General features: G+C 39.5%; 2 protein-coding genes and 1 non-coding gene across 4 annotated transcripts; 2 read left to right on the top strand and 1 right to left on the bottom strand.

The window, feature by feature from the left end:
* The first annotated feature begins 1,766 nt into the window (after positions 1 to 1,766).
* Positions 1,767 to 7,830, top strand: LOC104432854 (auxin response factor 4). 2 transcript variants are annotated; one of them, XM_010045416.3, is made up of 12 exons: positions 1,775 to 2,526; positions 2,616 to 2,672; positions 2,895 to 3,080; positions 3,178 to 3,262; positions 3,339 to 3,429; positions 3,606 to 3,770; positions 4,816 to 4,935; positions 5,036 to 5,111; positions 5,780 to 5,933; positions 6,023 to 6,756; positions 6,838 to 7,028; positions 7,371 to 7,830. In XM_010045416.3, the coding sequence occupies exons 1-12, from the start codon at positions 2,176 to 2,178 to the stop codon at positions 7,552 to 7,554; spliced, it is 2,394 nt and encodes a 797-aa protein (XP_010043718.1). In that variant the 5' UTR covers positions 1,775 to 2,175; the 3' UTR covers positions 7,555 to 7,830. The 2 variants fall into 2 exon arrangements, with proteins under 2 accessions (XP_039161401.1, XP_010043718.1); XM_039305467.1 differs by lacking the exon at positions 7,371 to 7,830 and having other exon boundaries at positions 1,767 to 2,526; positions 6,023 to 6,736; positions 6,838 to 7,018.
* Positions 7,831 to 8,146: 316 nt separating this feature from the next.
* LOC104432853 (isovaleryl-CoA dehydrogenase, mitochondrial) lies at positions 8,147 to 12,776 on the bottom strand. Its single transcript, XM_010045414.3, has 15 exons — positions 12,666 to 12,776; positions 12,236 to 12,319; positions 12,084 to 12,141; positions 11,700 to 11,824; positions 11,579 to 11,623; positions 11,135 to 11,183; positions 10,923 to 11,032; positions 10,656 to 10,732; positions 10,041 to 10,091; positions 9,884 to 9,948; positions 9,123 to 9,277; positions 9,003 to 9,043; positions 8,845 to 8,899; positions 8,581 to 8,637; positions 8,147 to 8,479 (listed from the first exon to the last, which is right to left on the bottom strand). Exons 1-15 carry the CDS (start codon positions 12,774 to 12,776, stop codon positions 8,333 to 8,335), a joined length of 1,230 nt encoding a protein of 409 aa, XP_010043716.2. The 3' UTR covers positions 8,147 to 8,332.
* Positions 12,777 to 15,137: 2,361 nt separating this feature from the next.
* Positions 15,138 to 15,210, top strand: TRNAK-CUU. Its single transcript has one exon. It is a non-coding gene; the product is annotated as a tRNA-Lys (tRNA).
* Positions 15,211 to 15,308: the final 98 nt, after the last annotated feature.

Raw genomic sequence — 15,308 nt, 5'->3', positions numbered from 1 at the left:
TTTCTTACCTTAGGACATATATTACCACATTTATTGTGATAAAAACACTATTTTTTTAATGAGAAAAAGTTCACTTTGATGTGAATTTTTCATTTGAATTTTTTGTGCAATTTTTTTTTATATAACTTTATTATAACTCATCTTTAACATTCTCAACAATATTTAAATTAAAAAAAGTTACAAACATTATTTTTTTTTCAATTATAAACAAATTAAACATTAAAAAGCTTAAATCAATCACCCAAATGGACTCGCTTCTACTAAACAGCTACTCTAATAAAGTTGCTTCTTAAAGCAGAATTTACGAAATAGTTCTTGCATTTCCTCAAAAGTCTTTAAGCTAAATTACTTTACATTTTTTCAAAGTTGCTTTGCAATATGTTTTTAAAATATATTTTTAACCAAACATTATTTGCATTTCAAAAAATTAATTTAATTTAATGGCCTTTGCATTTTTCGAGAGACATCCCTAAAATCAAACCAAACCTACCCTTAACGCATCTTGTTAGCTTTATTTGAAAAATAAAGTATTATCTTTTTAGATTCCAAGTAAATAATTACGGGAATTGTCTTTTCCACTACTATATCATCCAACTTCCGACTTCATCTATTGGCTCTTCTTAATGTCCGACAGCTCTCTCGCTCCAGTTAATGCAGCTAATCATATTTCCATGTATAAAATATTGCTGATGCATCTTCGTGCATTAGATTATTTCCATTTGGTCATCTAACCATGATAGTTTACAGCTATTTCCAATTGTTAATTGCTTCAAAAGTGTCATGGGACATGGAAAAACAGAGGCATCTCATTCCTTCCATTATCTTCCCATTCTTGGTCCTGTCCTAACTTAGAAGCTCTCAGGGCTTCAGCTGCGTCAGGTCTCTGGCCTCGAATCCTTGATAATTATGGAAACACACTGGATTAGTGACTACCAATTAAGAATGAAAAGAGAATAATGAAAATGGAAGGGGAGAGAGAGAGAGAGAGAGAGAGAGAGAGAGCAACGCGCCAGGAGGGGAGAGTGAGATGGGTATCTGTGGATATACAGAAGGAACAAAGAGTGATGAGACAAGAGATGCAAGAGAATGGACTGCTTGCGCTCTCAGTCACTGAGTCCCAACAACTAACAACACCACCCCACTCGCCCCACCTTAGTTGCTGCCAAAACCCCTCTTGACCCCACCTTTTCTTTTGTACTCAGTATTAACATTTAACTCTCTCTCCCCTCTCTCTCTCTCTCTCTCGCTCTGTCTCTCTGTTCTGATATCTTGAAGCCTGGCCAGAAGAAAAAAACACACAATTGACTTTATTCAAAATGGTCCATTTCTTGGACCAGTTTCTTTTTGTGGCCATTTAAGTGGATACTTCTATGATGCCTTCTTTTGGGCTCTAAAGAATGGAGTTTTAGCTGTGTTTGGTTGGTTCTAATGCAGATGCGGTCGTTATTTAAATGAGAGTATACTTTCAGTTCCATAAATTCCCCCAGTAGAATTGGTTATTTGTGACTTTCTTCATGCTGGGAATAACTTATGGAAAGAAAAAAAAAAACTCACTTTTGTTGCATTGAACGAAAACCAACCTTTTGTTTTGTCTTTGTGGAAAGCTCAATGAGTATAGTCACAGGAAACAATCAAAAGGGTGGGAAAAAAAACAAAAGAAAAAAGTTGTTATTGAGCATGAAAAAGAAAAAGTTAAAGCTAAGGCAACAAAGCAAAGTAGTGTGGGTTCTGTACTGTCTTGGCTTGTCCCCCCACTGAACACAGTCTCTCTCTCTCTCTCTCTCACTCTCTCTCTCTCACACACAAATTGGGCTTTTTATTTATAAAATTAAAGAAATTCTTTTGGCTTTTGTTTGGTGCTTCCCATAGATATGTCTGTCTGCTGCTACTTCTGCTCCCTCATAACAGTACCTGCAAATGGAGGAGGAATCACTATATGAGTTCCTCGTTATTATTTGCTTCGCCTCCTTTTTTCCCTTCCCATCTTCCACTTACTCATTTTTGTCCAAACACTTCATCCCTCTTAATCATGATTTGAACTCATTTCCCAGTTTCACGCCCTCCTGATTGCTCAAAGGTTTCATATTTCTTGATGTTCCACTCTCCTCTCGGCAAAAAAGCTGGATTTTTAGTTGAGCTTGTGTGGAACATCAATTGGAAGGAAAGTGGGTGTTCATGGAAATTGATCTAAATCATGCAGTGAGTGATGTAGAGAACGCCAGCAATGCATGTTGTGATGGGCATTGTGAGAAGGGCAATGGTTGTCTCCACTGTTTGTCTTCCACTTCTTCCAACTCTTCATCATCATCCTCCTCATCCGCTGTGCCTTGCTCAATCTACTCTGAGCTGTGGCATGCTTGTGCTGGACGACTCACCTCACTGCCCAAGAAAGGAAATGTGGTCCTGTACTTCCCACAGGGCCACTTGGAACAAGTTGCCTCAGCTTCTCCTTATTCGCCCATGGAGATGCCCACCTTTGATCTTCAGCCACAAATCTTTTGCAGAGTTGTGAATGTTCAGCTACTGGTGAGTGCTCCTGTTTCTGAAGTTCTCTGGCAGCTGCTAAACTTTGCTTCTTCATGTGCCCCTTGCCAATTGCACTTTATGTTACACAGGCTAATAAGGACAATGATGAGGTATACACAAAAGTCACACTGCTTCCTCAACTAGAGGTATGTGTTTCTTAAGCGACCCATTCGGTTATCGTGTGTCATTTACTTTTCATATACTTGAAGGTAGGGTATACGATGTATGGGTACACTATAGTTGGCTCTATAGTTGGCTTTCAGGGAAGAATTTTTGTTTCAGGGATTAAGAACAAATGTATTGCTCTCTTTGGTATGGCACAAATTTTGTTTCTAATGTAGATGATGACACTTTCATTAACTTTGTAGCTGGTAGGGTTGGATTCTGAAGGCAGAGCTCTTGAGGAGCTGGGGGTAGATGAGAATGATATCGGAGGATCTCCTCCAAGATCAACTCCTCACATGTTCTGTAAGACACTCACAGCTTCTGATACTAGCACCCACGGAGGGTTTTCTGTCCCACGTCGAGCAGCTGAAGATTGCTTTCCCCCTCTGGTATTACATGATGTTCTGCCTTACCTTCTTTGTTACTAGGTTCCTCTGTCTTTTAATAGGAGCTCCTTGTACAGAAGCTAAAGTCTTTAGGTTGCAGGACTATAAGCAGCAAAGGCCTTCTCAGGAACTTGTCGCCAAGGATTTGCATGGAGTCGAATGGAGGTTTCGCCATATTTATAGAGGTAATGTCTCAAATCGCAAGGTGTAAAATCGATTTGATATCCAAGTTGTTAAAGATGGGTGTTTGCTATTCCTCAGGTCAGCCAAGAAGGCATCTGCTTACCACAGGATGGAGTGTTTTTGTGAGCCAAAAGAATCTTGTTTCTGGGGATGCAGTGCTTTTCTTGAGGTGCATATGTTAATTCTCTTGTATTACTGAATTGTTTGGACAGAATACTGAGCAATAGTCATGTTACCATCACTTGTAGAATAAATGAAATGTCCAGTAAAAACTTTCCGAATAGTTAGCTTATAAAAATAATCGAGGTCCTGTCTTTTGACTATATGTCCACTGAATCATTTTAGGGGAGAAGATGGTGAACTGAGATTAGGGATAAGAAGAGCGCATCGACCAAGAAATGTTCTTCCTGGTTCAACTGTCGGTGAGCAGAATATGTGCCCTGCCGTTCTTTCAGCTGTCGCTAGTGCTGTATCCACCAAAAGCGTTTTTCATGTATTCTACAGTCCAAGGTAATTGTAATTTAGAAATGATGGATTTGTTAATTTTGTAGTCATGACCCTGGACCTGTTTGTATCAGCTCTTCAATCAAAACTGTACAAGATTTAACTCACATTAGACCAGCTTCTTATCAAGAAATAGAGAACGAAATTAATCACATGCATATGCAGTCTAAAATGTTGTTGTGATGCTAAAAGTGAGTACAATAGGAAAAATATCAAAAGGGTTTCATTGTCGACTGTGTGAGAATTGTATTATGGGATGTTGCTCTTTCTGAAATGATGGTTGAACAATGGGTTAGGGTTTGATCCCATGAGTCTACTCCAACCTCAGCCAAAGAAAAAGATCAAGCAATAAAAAGTAAAGGAAGATTATGGAGTTATGTACTATTCAAGATTATAGGGATTGTACTTGTCACAGCAGTACAGTGTGTTTCAGGTTGAGAGTCACTCAACAGTTAAATGAAACTGCTAAGATTTTATGTGTTATATTAACTTTTGACCATTGCAAGAACTTCATAGTGTTGCCAATATGGCAGTGGCTGATTATAATTTTTTTGAGAGAAATAGTAGCAGTCGATGAATTTACAGCATCAACCATGGCTGTGTGTTCCACTTTCAACTGAGAATCCTGAGGGTGAGAGATCTCACGGCATGTGGTCAATGCCTGAAGTCTGTGCCTGGAATAGTTCGTCACATAAGTTCCTTTGTGGTCTCATGGACATGGATTGGAGACTGTGGTTGATCTTTCTCAGTGTAGTTGAATCAATAAATTATAAGTATTACTTGACAGGATTTCCATGTCTTATCATTCTAGTGACATGCCTTACTTGGCTTTAGGCCTATAACTCTGCCATTGACTGTATAAGGGTTTCATGTTCCAGAATTATCATAACGGGAACCTGTCCTCGAAATCAATTCTCTCTTCATTTACACTCGCCTAAATGCATTGACCTTAGAGAACACTTGACTTGTAAATAGGCAGGCGCAAAACTTGAATGGTATACTTCCTTTCCAGGCAGCTATATTTGCTTTCTGATAAAATGGCAAAATGCAGGGCAAGCCATGCAGAGTTTGTCGTTCCCTATCAGAAGTATCTCAAAAGCATCAACAACGTGATATGCATTGGGACAAGGTTCAAAATGAGAGTTGACGTAGATGATGCACCAGAAAAGAGGTTTGTTTATGGCTATATCACATGGCGGAAATAATCTCTGTTCTTCCTTTTCATGCCACCTTGTCTATCTGAATGCATATCCTGTTTGGTTGTTTTTTAGGTGTACTGGTGTAGTGACTAGGATAGGCGACTTGGATCCTTATAGGTGGCCCAACTCAAAATGGAGATGCCTGATGGTAAGCATTTTCTGCCAGAGATATGGTTAGCTGAAACATCAAAGTTTGCTTCCTTTGTAGGGATTGCCATGTCAGTTGTTCTTTTTGGTGATGTGATATTGCCATTTTTAAGTTATCTCAACTTTTTTACTTCTGGCTCCTCTTCAAGTTCCACTCTTTCATTCTTCCTTTCGTTACATAGCTACTTCTGCTGCTTTATTAGTTGAAGAACACAGATGATATCTGCTAAAATATCTCTAAATAGGGTGTGTATGGTTCAATTTTGGGAAATGTCTTTGGGAAAATGCAAAGGCCTTTGGGCTAAAAGAGTTTTCCACTGGCTGCACGCCGGTGGCACGCCTAATATGTCACAACTCATAAACTTGCCTACAATCACTGTGAAAAGTAATTCTCCTCGAACATTAGAGTTCGATCCGCTCTAACCTTTTCATCAGTAGCTTTGAGGCCAATTTTTTTTCTTAGCAAACTTCAGTTTCTCTTGTTTGATAATGTGGCAAGCTTCTGCTCTACGTGGAATTTGAATTGCTAGAGCATTCGGTATGTGTTCTTGTATCCAAGAAGTTGACTTTCCTGGAAACCAGGTCCAAACATTATGTGCTCGCACTAGGATATGAAAAATCTGCTGAACTTGTAGTCTCATGAGATGATAATGTTTAATGATTCAACAGGTTCAATGGGATGATGATATCACGAATGGGCATCAAGATCGGGTCTCACCCTGGGAAATTGATCCATCTGTTTCTCACTCACCTTTGAGCATTCAGTCCTCTCCAAGGCTTAAAAGGCCGCGGACTAGTCTGCCAACAATGCCGCCTGTCCCTGGTAAAAAAATAAAATAAAATAATTGAGATAGCAAAAATGATCTGTATATGTTTTTTCCTTACCTCTCTTCATAATCTTTGTGCCTCTAGGTGGAGGGGTCAGGCTTTTGGACTTTGAGGAATCTTTACGATCCTCTAAGGTCTTGCAAGGTCAAGAAAAGTTGCATTTGGTGTCACCTGTCTATGGACGTGACACCCTAAACTGTCAGGTCGATTTCGAACAATCCCCTGCACATCAGGGTCTAGCATCTGTTGTAGTAGAAAAGGCCAACAATATCAATGAGTACATGAGGGCTAATGCCCCTAGTTATGCAGGCTTTGTGGAATCCGATAGATTCCCAAGGGTCTTGCAAGGTCAAGAAATATGCACACTGAAGTCTTTGACGACTAAACCTGAGTACAACCTAGGGACCTGGGGGAAATCCAGTCTTTCGTGCAGTTCTTTCGGTGTGCATCAGGCACCCAAGTACCATTTCGACCAAGTGAAATCATCCGAAAGCCTTCAGAAAGTGTACTTTCCATATAATGACATTCTTAAATCCAGCCAAGATCGCACAAGGTGTTCCGATTCAACCAACTTCCTCCGAGAGGTTGCCTCCGTTAGGTCATTGAGGGTTCAGAATGAAGCGATTGAAAGAACCAAAGTTGACGTCAGGAATCTGGAGAGCATATGCACTTCTCCCAATTTTGGGGACAGTCAAAGAGCTCAGGCAAATGGGAGTATTGACAGCCTCTTAAGTGGTTGCAAATTATTCGGTTATCCCTTGACTGCAGAAGCGCCTACTTCTACTCTGCAAAATTCTGGTAAGAGGAGTTGTACCAAGGTAAGATGTTTTTTAACATTGATTTTGTAATGTGGCTTTCAATTGAATATTCTTGCTAATGACATGAATTAATTTTTAAAGGTTCACAAGCAAGGAAATTTGGTGGGACGAGCCATTGATCTCTCAAGGCTGAATAGTTACCAAGACCTGCTAAATGACCTGGAGCGACTGTTCAGCATGGAGGGGCTCCTGAGAGATCATGACAAAGGTTGGCGAATCTTGTACACCGACAGCGAGAATGATGTGATGGTTCTCGGGGATATCCCATGGCAGTAAGGACACTCACTCCTGTTAGATGTCACTTTGTGTCATAATGTTATTGAGATGCATTATTTGCCTCCATTACCTGCTGATTCAGCATTAGAAATTTCACACCTGAGAATTTTCCTGCCCTGATTGTTGTCAAAAGTTTCTAGAACTCTTAGGATGCTTCAAAACAAATCCACTGCACATGTATGACGAGAGGATGTGGATTTGATTCCAAGGAATCACTTACAAAAGAAGGTGATAGACAATATTAATGACATGCTGAGGAAATCGACAAATATGAAATGATAACAGCCTCCTGTCCTCTAAATCTGTCAGTCTTGTAAATAGCGTTCTTTTCTGTGCAGTGAGTTTTGCGATGTGGTGACGAAAATACACATCTACACCCAGGAAGAAGTGGAAAAGATGACCACAGGGATGATCAGCGACGATACTCAGAGCTGTCTGGATCAGGCGCCGCTGATGATGGAAGCATCCAAGTCATCTTCCGTGGGCCAGCCAGATGGTTCACCTACTGTCGTTAGGCTTTAATGTCCAAGGTTTGCTGTCTTCCAACGTATCCCTTAACTAGAATAAGCTTGAGATGCTGACCCTGTGGCGGCATCTGCACAATACAACATGTCGAGTTCTGGACCAAAAACTCGATTCAGCCTCCTGAATATGTCGAGGTACTTGGAGCCATTTAGGCTCGCTGTTTGTGTGTGTGTGCATCTTTTGTAAAAGCAGTTCTTATCGACTATTGCCCTATCAAATCAGCCAACATGCACAATGCGCGACAAGTAATGCCCACTGATTTAGCTCGAAGAACGTCAATTTCTGCTGAGACATTCTTGGACATGATTACTGATTTAGCTCGAAGAACGTCAATTTCTGCCGAGACATTCTTGGACATGATTTTTAATGAACAAGTCGGTCCCGACCCTGAGAGCCTTGCCTTAAACTTTGGGCTTGATTGATGTGCTGCATTTTGCACTAATTTCTTTATGAACTTAAAAACTTAAAAATCTTATATTAATGACCGAGATTTGTTTGTTTGTTTGTGATCTCATATACTACAAAACCCCCGGGCAAAGATTTCTCAGCCTGCCGTATCAGGACTTCTAGTATAATGTAAGCATTGGCATTGGTGAATCAACTGTTATTCTTGAAAAATACCATTTATTAACAATCGATAAGCCCGTCCACAACGATGATAAACATCAAGGCAAGCTTTTCCTTTGAGAGAGAGGTGTAACTTCAAATGGGAGGGGAGAACGTTCCCCCAGCCTCCACCAACCCAGGGAAAAAAAATCGGAACATAACATTTTCCTCATTGTTCCTTGAAGAGCTCGCGGCCAATGATTATTCTTCTAATCTCGCTAGTCCCTGCGCCAATCTCATACAATTTGGCATCTCGAAGTAGACGGCCAGTCGTGTACTCATTTACATACCCATTACCACCTAGACATTGTATTGCCTGCAAAAGACAGCAATCTCTATCATAGGCTTCTTTGTTCCCAAGTCTATTCAACCAAAAAGGGATTGACGTGAATGACAAATTCAGCGGGATCACCTCACCTGCAAAGCAACTTGTGTGGCTCTTTCGGCAGCGCAAAGTATAACTCCAGCACAATCCTGAAAGTTTTTTTGAACATACTTTATAATTCTTATAAAGTGAGAGCATTACATGATACTAGCTTGAAAATCTTCCATTTAACAGGATTTGGCAAAGAAAGACCAATCGATCCCCGTCACAGCTGAAAGAGTTATTACTCAAAGAATACCAGTGATTGGGCATGATAAAGGTCACAAAGTATGACAAACATAAAGGAAGTGATGCACCTTGGGATCAATTTTTCCACTGTCACAGCTTGTCGCCACAGAATATACATAAGACCTGAGAAAATAATTTTAAAAAAATTGGGGCCAAGAGAACATGAAATCCATAGCGCTTTGCCACTGGAATTTACCAAAGTGGACAAATGAACCAGAATACTTACCTTGAAGATTGCAAAGAAGTATACATATCAGCCATTTTTCCCTGTAATTCCATATGCAATTCAGCATAGGAGAATCAAATTCTGCAAATCATTCAGAAAAGGAATGAAACAAAACCAGACCTGTATAAACTGAAATTCCCCGATTGGACGGCCAAACTGCTCTCGCTGTCTGACATAAGGAAGAACAACATCAAGACATGCCTGCATTATGCCTAGAGGTCCTGCTGCCAAAACAAGCCTCTCCAGATCTAGACCGGACATCATAACATATACACCTGAAAGTATCGAGGAAATTGCCAAAATAATGCAACATCAGGGACGTGCAAGATGAAGAAATTATTTCTTCTGAACATATGAACCAAGATCCAAACATTATATAGCAATTTGAAAGTTCAGAATAGACCAAAAAGGAGAACCTACTGCTATTCTTGATCATCTCAATACTTAAGCTGGATAGTTTAGCTTTCGTTATAGCAATAGACTTATAAATCAATCTAAAATTACAAGTTCAAGAATTTTTAGTCTCTCTAGAAGCACAAGGTTCTGATGAAGGTAAAGGAAAAAAGAATATGTCAAGGAGAAACTACAAGTTCATCTGATGTTTCAAGGTCTTTAGAAGCCATTCTCATGACACACACAGCCTAAATTTATACCATTCTAATTCTTTAAGCAAAATCACCTCGTGCAACTCATTGACAATTTGATCAGCTTCAGATGATGATTTCAACTAATTGTTCTTCAGATTCAGATTGCTTAATCCTGCCATTAATAACTAAAGATCTCTCACAAGAAGCATCTGTGTTCAATCCAACTAGTAATCCACGAAGTAAATCCTGCCATTTCCTATTAAAGAACAATTGTTTATAACCAAGTTTAGCAACCTTTTCCTTCCTGCCCAAGAATGTTTTCTTCTGGAACAAAGCAATTCTCAAATACAAGTTCACACCTGTTCAAAGCATCTGTGTCATCAGAAGAAGCACAGAATAGGAGAAAAAGGTACAATTAAAGAGAAATTCCAGTTTAAGAATGCATACTTACGTGTCGCTTCCACGCATCCCAAGCTTGTCCAATTTCTGGGCTGTGCTAAACCTGCAGCATTAGATAAAAGCTTCTTAAAGAATGATGATCACAGGTCTTCTGAACCTATTTCTCCAGCACCTACCATTCCTCAAAGTGAACAGCTAATTTAGGTACCTTTTTCTGTTTAAAAGAATGCTATATAACAAACTGAATGATTTTTCACTGGCTTAGTCGCATTGAATGATTTTCACTGGCTTAGTCGCATTGAATGATTTTTCACTGGCTTAGTTGCATTAAACATCCTTCCTACCATACGCAAGCAGCCAAACCAAACCATCACGCAATTGGACCATGCACTTAATGTTCTATGATGCATGCATCCAAAGGTGAAGTACTGATGCATATTGTTTTGTCATTACTCCTAATGGCATCTGCAAGAAATGTTGTACAAGCTGGAATTCTCAGACAATAAATTGATCAATTAGCAAAGTTCCACATGAAAAACCATATTATGTTGAATGATGACATTATGCTCTTTTCATTTCCAGATTCCCTAAGAACTTCCACATTATAATTTTGTGCCTTCGGCACTTCTTAAAATATGATTCAACTGATATGCTTCAACAAAAGTACCCAGGCATCCCCTTCTCGATGATAAAAGCTGTAATGCCTTTTGATCCAGCTGCAATGTCTGTTTTGGCATACACAACCTGACCAAAGGTTGACATATCAGTTAATAAGATATGAAAGAAACCTAATTCACACAAGATCATATGAGCATGGTCGGGAATAACCAGGCCAAAAGTGGCATTCGACGGAGACACAACAGCAAAATGGTTCAAAACGGAAGGAAAAGAAAAGGAAAAAAAAAAGAAGAGAATCAACAATGTACAGGTATACCAGCGTCTGAGCAACAGGACCATTTGTGCACCACATCTTATTTCCATTGATAATATAGCCTCCATCCACACGATCAGCTTTGCATTTCATACTGACAACATCTGAGCCAGCTGCAAAAATCATACTAACAAGATCACGACTAATCTCAAGAAACATTATCCTTGACGAGCTTAAATACTAATGCACATGTCAAGAGAGACATGAGAAGATACCATTGGGTTCACTCATTGCAAGAGCTCCAACATGTTCACCGCTGATAAGCTTCACAAAAAGAAAAACTTAATCAGCGGAGATTACCACCAAAAAAAAAAAAAATCCTCTGACCTCTAAATGGAACTCAAGGAAGCATCATTTTGAGATAGCTATAAGCCAAACCCAACAGAAGAACACAGAAGCCAGAGGAAAGGATTGTTTTCTAATTAACATAAAACAATTATAAGAAGGGTCTTCTTAATGAATAACCCAGAGCATTTTATATGTAATGGGGAATGTTTCGATTCACAGAGCGTTGGTTTCACATATACGAGAAAAATAATGCAGTAAAAAATTCCACACTTCCATTAAAAGACTTCTTGCCCTGGGGGCACTTTTTCACCACGATCCTTATGAAAATGATCATTTTCCATTTTGCGGTGACAGGGAAAAGAAGCTTGGACCTTTGGCAGGTACTTCTGTTTCTGAGCAGGACTTCCATTCCTCGCCTACAAAACCATAACTGATGGGTAAACAGAGAGCAGATTATGATGCGTTATGACAATTGCTTGGTTCTATTCTTACCAATTGATTAATGCACAAGTTAGAATGAGCTCCATAGGAGAGGCCAACCGACCCCGAAGCACGGCTAATTTCTTCCATGGCTATACAGTGATACAAATACCCGAGACCAAGTCCCCCGTACTCCTCTAGAAACAATCCAGAGCCAATGTTTGGGACAGCGTGAGATTAACTTAGGTAATGAACAAGAATCTACAGCGAATTTGAAAGAGAGCGAGGGACTAGAGACATATCACTCCAACAATAAAGGGACTGTACTATAGAACACGAAGAGTTTAAGTGCAAAAGCTTCACGAAAAGGATCCAACAAATTCAGCCTTTCAATCCATACAAATATCTGTTCTGTTCAAAAAGGGGAAAATAACAAAATCTACGTTTGAAATTTACCTGGCGCTGTAATCCCATGGAGGTTAAAGTCTCCCATGAGCTTCCACAAGTTCACCTCCTGCAACAAGAAAGCGAAAAGCAATCATCACCGCTGCACCAACACAAAATTACCGAGAGAGAGAGAGAGAGAGAGAGCAGTGATTGATCACCACCTTCGGGAAAGAATTTGAGTGGTCAATCTTCGCAGCATGAGGGGCGATATGTTCGCTTGCGAATTGCGATACGCTCTCTTTGAACTGTCGAACATTCGAAGCACGGAGCCGTCGTCAGCGAAGAACAAAACGGTACTAATCATTTTTTTCTTGAAAAAAAAAAAAACGGTACTAATCATTCAAGTACTGAATCGCCAAAAAAAACCAAAAAAGAAGAGCAATCGAAATCGGCGAACGGGGGCTAAAGGAGCGAAATTTCATCTCGATTTCCACTCGTTTCCCCATCCCTCGCAATCGAGCTCCGTCCAACACTCCAAAGCAAACGAGGTCAACGCGACGAGAAAATCGTCGCCACAAGGCCCCGCACGAGAGAGGCAGCGAGCCGTGGATTCGTCGAGGAAAATTAAGGAAAAGGGAGGGAGCGGGAAACCTGGAGATGGGTGTCGTCGAAGAGGAGGGACGAGAAGAAGCGAGCTCGCCGGCTCTGTCCTCTGAACGGAGAGGAAGAAGAGAGGGACGTCGCTGCTAACAGCCTCTGCATGCTTTAGCGCGGAAGAAGAAGGAGAAGGAAAAGGAGAAGGAGAAAGAGAAGGAGAGGGAATGGGGGAGGGAGTGAAGCTGCGATTCAAGTGCATGCCGCCGAGCCGGAGTTCCGTTCCTCCCTATAAATGCCGGGGAGCTAGTAATTGCTTGTTCTTTATCCGTAGCCACCATGGATAAAAGACAATTGGGATAATTATTATATATCTAGTAATTGAATTTTGCAACGCGATTATTGAATTTTTAATTTTTTTAATATAATTCATGAGTTTATGGTAAATATTCAATATAGTCCATAAATTATATAAAATTGTGTAATATTATCCCTTAAATTGAATTATTAAAAGGATAATATTGAATATTTTTTTTAAGTCTAAAGACTATATTGAACATATACCGAAGTTTAAAGATGATATTTAATAAATTAGGCTAAAGTAAAAGAATTATATTTTTGATAGCCTCGACTCGTGTCCTAGACGAGCTCGTCTGAGAGCTAGATTTGCCTCAATTGTTTGTCTCCTACCTTCGGCTTTTCTTAAGTTAGCTTCTGCTAGTTCAAGAGTTTCCTGAGCTTCTTGTGGATTAATATCACTACCCTTTTCGGCGTCATTTACTAAAATAGTGATCTCATTATTGCCTATTCTAGCAAAACCACCCATCAGAGCCATTGTTAACCATTGGTCGTTAAGGTTCACCTACTCCTCCAAATACAGATACCCCCATGAGCTTTAGCAATGTTGTTGATCAATTCCATGATGAGTACTGTTTTACCCACTCCAGCCCCCCGAATAGTCCTATTTTTCCTCCACGCCGATAAGGGGCTAAAAGATCTACTACTTTAATTCCCGTTTCAAAAATAGATAATTTTATATCTAACTGGATAAAGGCGGGCGCACATCTATGAATAGGAGATGTTGTACGAATATCTACAGGTCCTAAATCAGGTTCTCATTATTAAGACTATTTGGTGTGAGCTAAGCTTTCCTTTATACAACTGCACGTGGAAGTTGCTCATAGAAAGATGACGACAACAGCCCACGTTTCTAAGCGTTTAATTAATGGCTTGAATGGTCAAAAGAAAATTTTAGTCATTTTAAAGCATTTTTCACTATTATCTCCTACCATCATTGTAAGATTCTCTCTCGATAGCTATAATGACTTAACAGATCTTTATGCGAATTATAACGAAATAGAAAAGATAATGAGAAATTATTCGTATTTCAAAAATTTTATGTGGCATGAATCTCATGTTTAATTAATGATTAGGATATTTTCACTCAAACCTTTCGTGTAATGTAAATCGATACTCTAACTTATTTGAAGAAAAATGGATGTCGAGCCTAAGTAGATTTTGATGAATATAAAACTAGTTAGCATGTCTCGTACTAATAATCAAGAAGAAACTTTATTGAATGTAGTTCCCGCAAGAGTGGCAATTAACATTTGAAAAATTCATCAAGCGTGACCATTCGAAGAAAATCAATCGGTGATTTGAAGGTGGGGAAAATCCAATGTTTGAGTCTTCAGTTCGGGAACTTGGGCAAGGATAAGTCAAAATGACTTGAGGAGTCAGCATCCTCACCCAGTTTGAAGAGCTCGTGATAGGGTTCCCACGTGGGTGATCACGTCCTCCATGATCCGCGCAAGTTACAATTATTCCACACGTCTCTCTGGGAAAGAAGCAACATGTCTTTTCACCCACCAATCATTTAGTCCAATGGCGGAAGACTCGATTTGCAATCCGAATCTCGCAATTTTGATTTCACAAAATAGTGTCCATCTCAAAAAACTTTTATATACCTATAAAAGAAGGGTACGAATATAAATATACTATCAATTTTGAGTTTCAACATTCATGCTAAATGAAATTACGATGATAGACTCATCCACTAAGTAATTAGCACTTTGTTGATGTCTTAAACTAAACATTATACTTACGAATACAATAAATGCCAACCTAATTTGCAAAGGGGAGGGACCTACCTATTCAAACCTTATATGCAAAATGCAATAAAAAAAATTAACTATATAGGTATCGCATTATTAACTTTGAAGTGTCTCATTCCCCCATACATATACACAAAATACATACATATATGCAAGAGAAAGTAACAAAGAAGCTTTGCTTGTTGCATACGTGTGACATGACTACTTTAGATCAAGTTATTGATGAATATTTAAGAGGATCCATTCCAATCTCTACGCGGCTAAGTGTGTGAACATTATGGAACTGATTTTCAATATTTAAGACTCCATTTTCGACGAACAAGAAGGAAGAAAACAGAATGTAAGCAAAATTGAAAGCATTTTGTTTCTTGGGCAAAATGACTAGATTTATCATGTCTATATGCTACATCAACAAGCCCGTCTAGCTCAGTTGGTAGAGCGCAAGGCTCTTAACCTTGTGGTCGTGGGTTCGAGCCCCACGGTGGGCGACCTTTGACTTTTTAAGCGCTATGAGGGTAGACCTTTTTGGACCTAAGTCACCCTTACGAATCCGAACATCCTCATCTTTTCAATCCATCATTCTCAC

Source organism: Eucalyptus grandis, chromosome 2, assembly GCF_016545825.1.
Source record: "Eucalyptus grandis isolate ANBG69807.140 chromosome 2, ASM1654582v1, whole genome shotgun sequence".
NCBI lineage: Eukaryota > Viridiplantae > Streptophyta > Magnoliopsida > Myrtales > Myrtaceae > Eucalyptus > Eucalyptus grandis.
Note: the sequence above shows the minus strand (reverse complement) of the source record. Positions and strands in the feature narration are given on the sequence as shown.

Bases quoted from the DNA above. Each gene is read 5' to 3' on its own strand.
- LOC104432854 (XM_010045416.3), top strand. From the start codon at position 2,176: ATGGAAATTGATCTAAATCATGCAGTGAGTGATGTAGAGAACGCCAGC. The intron at 3,263-3,338 runs GTAATGTCTCAA...GCTATTCCTCAG, and splicing joins GTTTCGCCATATTTATAGAG to GTCAGCCAAGAAGGCATCTG. The intron at 7,029-7,370 runs GTAAGGACACTC...TTTTCTGTGCAG, and splicing joins CTCGGGGATATCCCATGGCA to TGAGTTTTGCGATGTGGTGA.
- LOC104432853 (XM_010045414.3), bottom strand. From the start codon at position 12,776: ATGCAGAGGCTGTTAGCAGCGACGTCCCTCTCTTCTTCCTCTCCGTTC. The intron at 11,033-11,134 runs GTATCTTCTCAT...TGATTTTTGCAG, and splicing joins TGCAATGAGTGAACCCAATG to CTGGCTCAGATGTTGTCAGT. The intron at 10,733-10,922 runs GTATACCTGTAC...ACCTTTGGTCAG, and splicing joins GTCCTGTTGCTCAGACGCTG to GTTGTGTATGCCAAAACAGA.